Source organism: Penaeus vannamei, chromosome 37 (genome assembly GCF_042767895.1).
Source record: "Penaeus vannamei isolate JL-2024 chromosome 37, ASM4276789v1, whole genome shotgun sequence".
Lineage (NCBI taxonomy): Eukaryota > Metazoa > Arthropoda > Malacostraca > Decapoda > Penaeidae > Penaeus > Penaeus vannamei.
In genome coordinates, this window is record NC_091585.1 from 19764867 (window position 1) to 19769866 (window position 5000).

Below are 5000 nucleotides of genomic sequence, written 5' to 3' on the forward strand. Positions count from 1 at the left end.
TCACCTGAACGACACGGTACATGAGCTGCAGAGTCAGATTCAAGAGCGTGAAAGAAGGCTGAACGAAACTGTAGAGAGAGCTCAGCAGGCTCAGAACAAGGCGCAGCAGCAGGCACAGCTGATACAGCAGTACGAGACCATTCTGCAGCGGCATAATGACACGTTGCAGGAACAAAACAACACCCTGGAACTGCAGAACATCGAAATGCAACAAATGGAAACCGATTTGCAAAATCTGGAAATCCAGCTACAGGAGACAACACTCGAATTAAACAGCATCATTGAAGAACGTGAAAATATCCTCAACGAGACTTTAGACAAAATGCAGCAAGTGCATAACAAATTACAGCAAAAGTCGCTATTGATACAGCATTACGAGAGGACGCTGGAACAACACAATGAGACTTTGCTCGAACAGAACGACGCGCTCCAACTGCAAAGTGACGAAATACAAGAAAAGGAAAAGAATATACAGAACCTGGAAGCCAAATTACAACAGAAAATAGGGGAATTAACCAGTATTATCCAAGAACGTGAAAGCAGACTGAACGAGACAGCAAAGAAATTCCAGCAGTCCCAGAATAAGATCAAGCAGCAGTCACTGTTCATTCACCTCTTCGAAGTCACGCTGCAGCAACACAACGAAACGCTACACGAACAGAACGATTCGCTCCGGTTGAAAAGCGACGAAATACAAGAAAAGAAAAAGATAATACAGGAACTCGACACCAAGCTACAGCAGCAAGAACAAACCATACAGGACTTGGAACTAACGCGACAGAGTCAGAAGGAGGTCATCCTCGAGCAAAAGGGGTTCATCGACTCCAAAACCGCGAGACTCAAGGAGCAGCAAGGGATACTGCAACAGAGGCAGCAGACAATCCGTCAGCAAGAAGAGAAGATTGAGCAACTCTCGGAAACCGTGCAGCAGATGGAAGAGAAATTGCAACAGCATACAGATAGCAAGCTGCAGTTGGAGGAGGAATTACTGAGTGCACAGCTGATCATAGATGAACAAAACCAGAAAATCACGGAACAGGAGAACATGTTGACACTGAAGGAAAGCGAAATATTTCAACTGGGGGAGATAATTAGCAATATGTCCTATCAAGATGCAAGGTATGACCAGTTATTCCTTTACCTTTGTGATTTAAGTTGCAACCTGTCAGTCATGTGAGAACAGAGGGGATAGACACTAAATACGTCATTGTTCACGGAGGATTCAGTTTTTTATTATGGTCACTATATAAATAATTTATTTCTCCAGAAAGCCCCAAGATTGCGCCGACCTCCATATGCAAGGCAAGAAAAAAAGCGGCAAGTATACCATTTATCCTAAAACGTAAGTGTGTGTGCTGTGTACATGATGTTTCTCTATGCACAGTACCTCCGTGTATGAGTTTAAATAAACCTCTTACTATTCACACATACTATTCCACTTTGAGTCACAGTTGGATGAAAGTGGATAGCATGAACTCCCTTACAATTCAAAATCGGCGTGTAGGGCATGGTAGATTAGGGAAAATAATGCTTTTAATACTCCGGCAGGGAAAATGAGAGTGTGGAGGTGTGGTGCAACATGAACGAGGACGGACCCTGGACATCCATACTCGTCCGATCTGACGAATTTCTCCATCAGAATTTCACAAGATCTTGGGAGCAGTATAAAAACGGCTTTGGTGACCCCTCCGCCGAGTACTGGTTGGGTAAAGACCTCTATTGCCTCTGGTTTCATTATTTTTGTATACTAGAGATCTAGCTGGGGTGTCAGAATAAGTCCTATTAACCTAGAATGACCAAAAGTGATGTGAGCACATCACATGCCAGTTTGATAATGTCACCTTTTTTTGAGGGATAAAATTACCTATTATGGATTTTTCGAAACATGACCAATAACTGGTATGAATAAGAATGAGTATCTTCACAGTACAGGAGATTATTTGATCGGTTTCGATTGTATCTTCGTTAGCAATAAAGATGCATCTCTTCTATTGTGAAAATATTCTCACTCATACCTTGTTTACATTTGTCAGTATGCATATGGTTTATAACCAATAACGTTGTATATAGACAAAATAGACCATTAGATTGATCAAGAATAAGAACATAATAAAATTGATATTCTGCATGTGAATTGCCTCCAAAGTTGCTTTTTTTACTGCTATTTGTAGGATTTGGAATGGATTGCCTTCAGAGATTGTAACTTCTTTGACTTGATAAGTTTAAAAGATCAACTAACATTTCTTACGTAAATAGCTGACTTTCTATTCTTTCATTCTTTCTTTGCTGTATCTTGACCTACACTGACACCTTTGTTGGTACAAATTTCGACTTTTACAGTGTGGCTCTTTATATGGCTTACAATAATAATAATAAGAAGAAGAAGAAAGGGCAGTGGCTCGCGTGCAAGACTTATGGGTCGAGGCAATTGTGCAAAACTCCTGAGCTTAATAATGAACCGTAATGATTTCACAGCGAGAGGTTTTTCATGGCAATTAATGGGTTCGTGGGTTCCAGGTCTTGAGGCCCTTCACTCCATCACGGCTCGAGCTCCACAGGTATTGCAGGTGACGATGGAGGACTACCAGGGGAATGTTTACATTGGTGGCCTAAAAAGCTTCTTTGTAGATGACGAAGACTCTGGGTAAGTGGTGATTCCTAGGTTCGTTGCTACTTGAGCCTTGATACAGGTATATTGGAACTATTAATGTTGTCCCTTTTTATAGTAGAGTAGATATTATAACAAAGAAATTGTATATGAGAAACTAATAATGACAATTTACCTCGGGTGACAGTAGAACGTGCAAGTTATTCTCAAACTACCAATGTCTTTCTCACAGCCCAAAGTTATGAGTGACTAAAACAGTTTCAGACTCTGGATGAATACTTATCATAACGCTAAGGCCCTCACTATTTTCAGGTATCGACTTAGCATGAACGGCAGCCATGGAGCAGGGGATTCTATGCTTTCAAATAATGGCCAAATGTTTAGCTCCGTTGACAGGGACAACGACGCCTTTCCCTTCGGTAGGCCTATGAAACAAATTTTGAAGTCGTTTGTGTATGCGTGCTGTGAGGGTGATCAGTGTGTGTCTTCGTCCTCTAGAAGTACAGTTGGTCAAAACGAATATATGAACATCTGTATCATTCTTGGCCACAGAGAAAGCGTCGAGAACTATGTATCGTCGGAAGGAAAGCATGGCCACCTGTATCACTTACAGTAATAATGTTGGCCAGTGTGAAAGCGTGGCAGGTGCTGGGCTACAGCTGACTATAATTCCACTTTTGAAGACATTCACTCACTGTTTCTTAATATACAGGGGAAGGGGGGGAATGATGTGTGCTTGCTCTAGGGTTTTCGAAAATGGAAGTCCTTTTAGCATGAATGTGTTTATTTACACGGGCTCAATACCTTACCTTTCCTTCATTCCCGATACAAACATCCTTTGGAGAATTTGAAGTAGTCCCAATAAAGAAAAGAACAGAATATCAAACCCAATTTGCATTTCAGTCAACTGCGCTGAATACTTCGGAGGAGGAGGCTGGTGGTATGCCGGGTGCTCGGCCATCAACCCAACCGGACCGCTGACGTCGAGGACAAGGCCTGCCATGCACTGGGTTATTTACGAACCATCGCCTCAGTTCGTTCGCCTCAGCAAGCTCGTCCTGAAGATACAGCCGTATGACTACAACTTTTAGCGAGGAATAGACTGAAGACAAGGCTCGAGAGTCGATGTGTTGTGGGGTGGTTTGGAAGTTTAATGGTCTATATATTGTGGAAGGGAGTTGAAGTATGGAAAGGCTGTGTACATAACGCGATTTTTTATCATGTGGTATTTACAGTGACGGAAGGTGCTAGCCAGTGCGATACATTTTTTCTTCATTCACATTGTCTTTAGATCCAACATTACTACTGAACTGATAATAAACTCGCATTAAGTAAGGTTCTCAGGATTATGGTCTTTTCTTCATATTCTTCTGAAAACCATACGTTTGTATCATCATCTTAATGTCTCGAAAACGTTATTTATATCTTTGTTTCCTACCCTGTCAAAAGCTTAAAAATAATATGATAAAGCAGTAATGTCAAATTATATGTAGATCACAATCACAAATTGCAATTAATAAAGATCTGTTAAGTATTTATCTGCAAAAGACGATGCGCTGATGTGGAATTTATTTATTGTTGTTGTCCAGTCAAATCTTAAAAGAACATTTATACATTTTTTTCATAATGTATAAGAGTGGCACACGCTAACTCAACACTGCATGCAACTGAGATGATATAGGAGTGTGCAAATTTCTCTCTCTCTCTCTCTCTCTCTCTCTCTCTCTCTCTCTCTCTCTCTCTCTCTCTCTCTCTCTCTCTCTCTCTCTCTCTCTCTCTCTCTCTCTCTCTCTCTCTCTCTCTCTCTCTCTCTCTCTCAAAACACACACGCAGACGCACACACGCACGCAGACGCACACTCATGCACGCAGACGTACACACACATACACACACACACACACACACACACATACACACACACACACACGTACACACACACACACACACACACACACACACACACACACACACATACGCACATATATATGTATATATATATATATATATATATATATATATATATATATATATATATATATATATATATATATATATATATATTTAAACACACACACTTATATACATATATTTATATTTATACTCTATCTAAACCTATTGTACAAATCACCGAAATCCTTCACTTTTACCAGCAGCCAGAATGTTATTAATACTTTGTACTTGGTGCATTATTTTACTTCTGGAGTATTATTGCATGTATTCTGCTGATTCCAGTATCATCATTTCATTAAATCTCGTTCATAGTTATCATTAATAAAATGATAATGAAAACTCGCAGTTTATTTCCCTGGAAAATATCTTCCTTTATTTATTAGGCTTATTCAAACACCCTGTATTAAGAGAGAGAGAGAAGGAAAAAGTAAAGGAGGCGATG

At 40.2% G+C, this 5000-nt stretch overlaps 1 protein-coding gene across 1 annotated transcript in view; it reads left to right on the plus strand.

Annotated features, from left to right (window-relative positions):
- Positions 1 to 4392, plus strand: part of LOC113804729 (golgin subfamily A member 6-like protein 26) — a 10924-nt gene extending 6532 nt beyond the window's left edge. Inside the window, exons 7-12 of the mRNA XM_027355621.2 lie at positions 1 to 1119; positions 1268 to 1342; positions 1549 to 1706; positions 2518 to 2644; positions 2921 to 3027; positions 3512 to 4392. The exon at positions 1 to 1119 is cut by the window's left edge and continues 67 nt beyond it. Coding sequence (XP_027211422.2) covers positions 1 to 1119; positions 1268 to 1342; positions 1549 to 1706; positions 2518 to 2644; positions 2921 to 3027; positions 3512 to 3699 — 1774 coding nt within the window. The 3' untranslated portion in view covers positions 3700 to 4392. The remainder of the gene's footprint in view (positions 1120 to 1267; positions 1343 to 1548; positions 1707 to 2517; positions 2645 to 2920; positions 3028 to 3511) is intronic.
- The last annotated feature ends 608 nt before the right edge of the window (positions 4393 to 5000 follow it).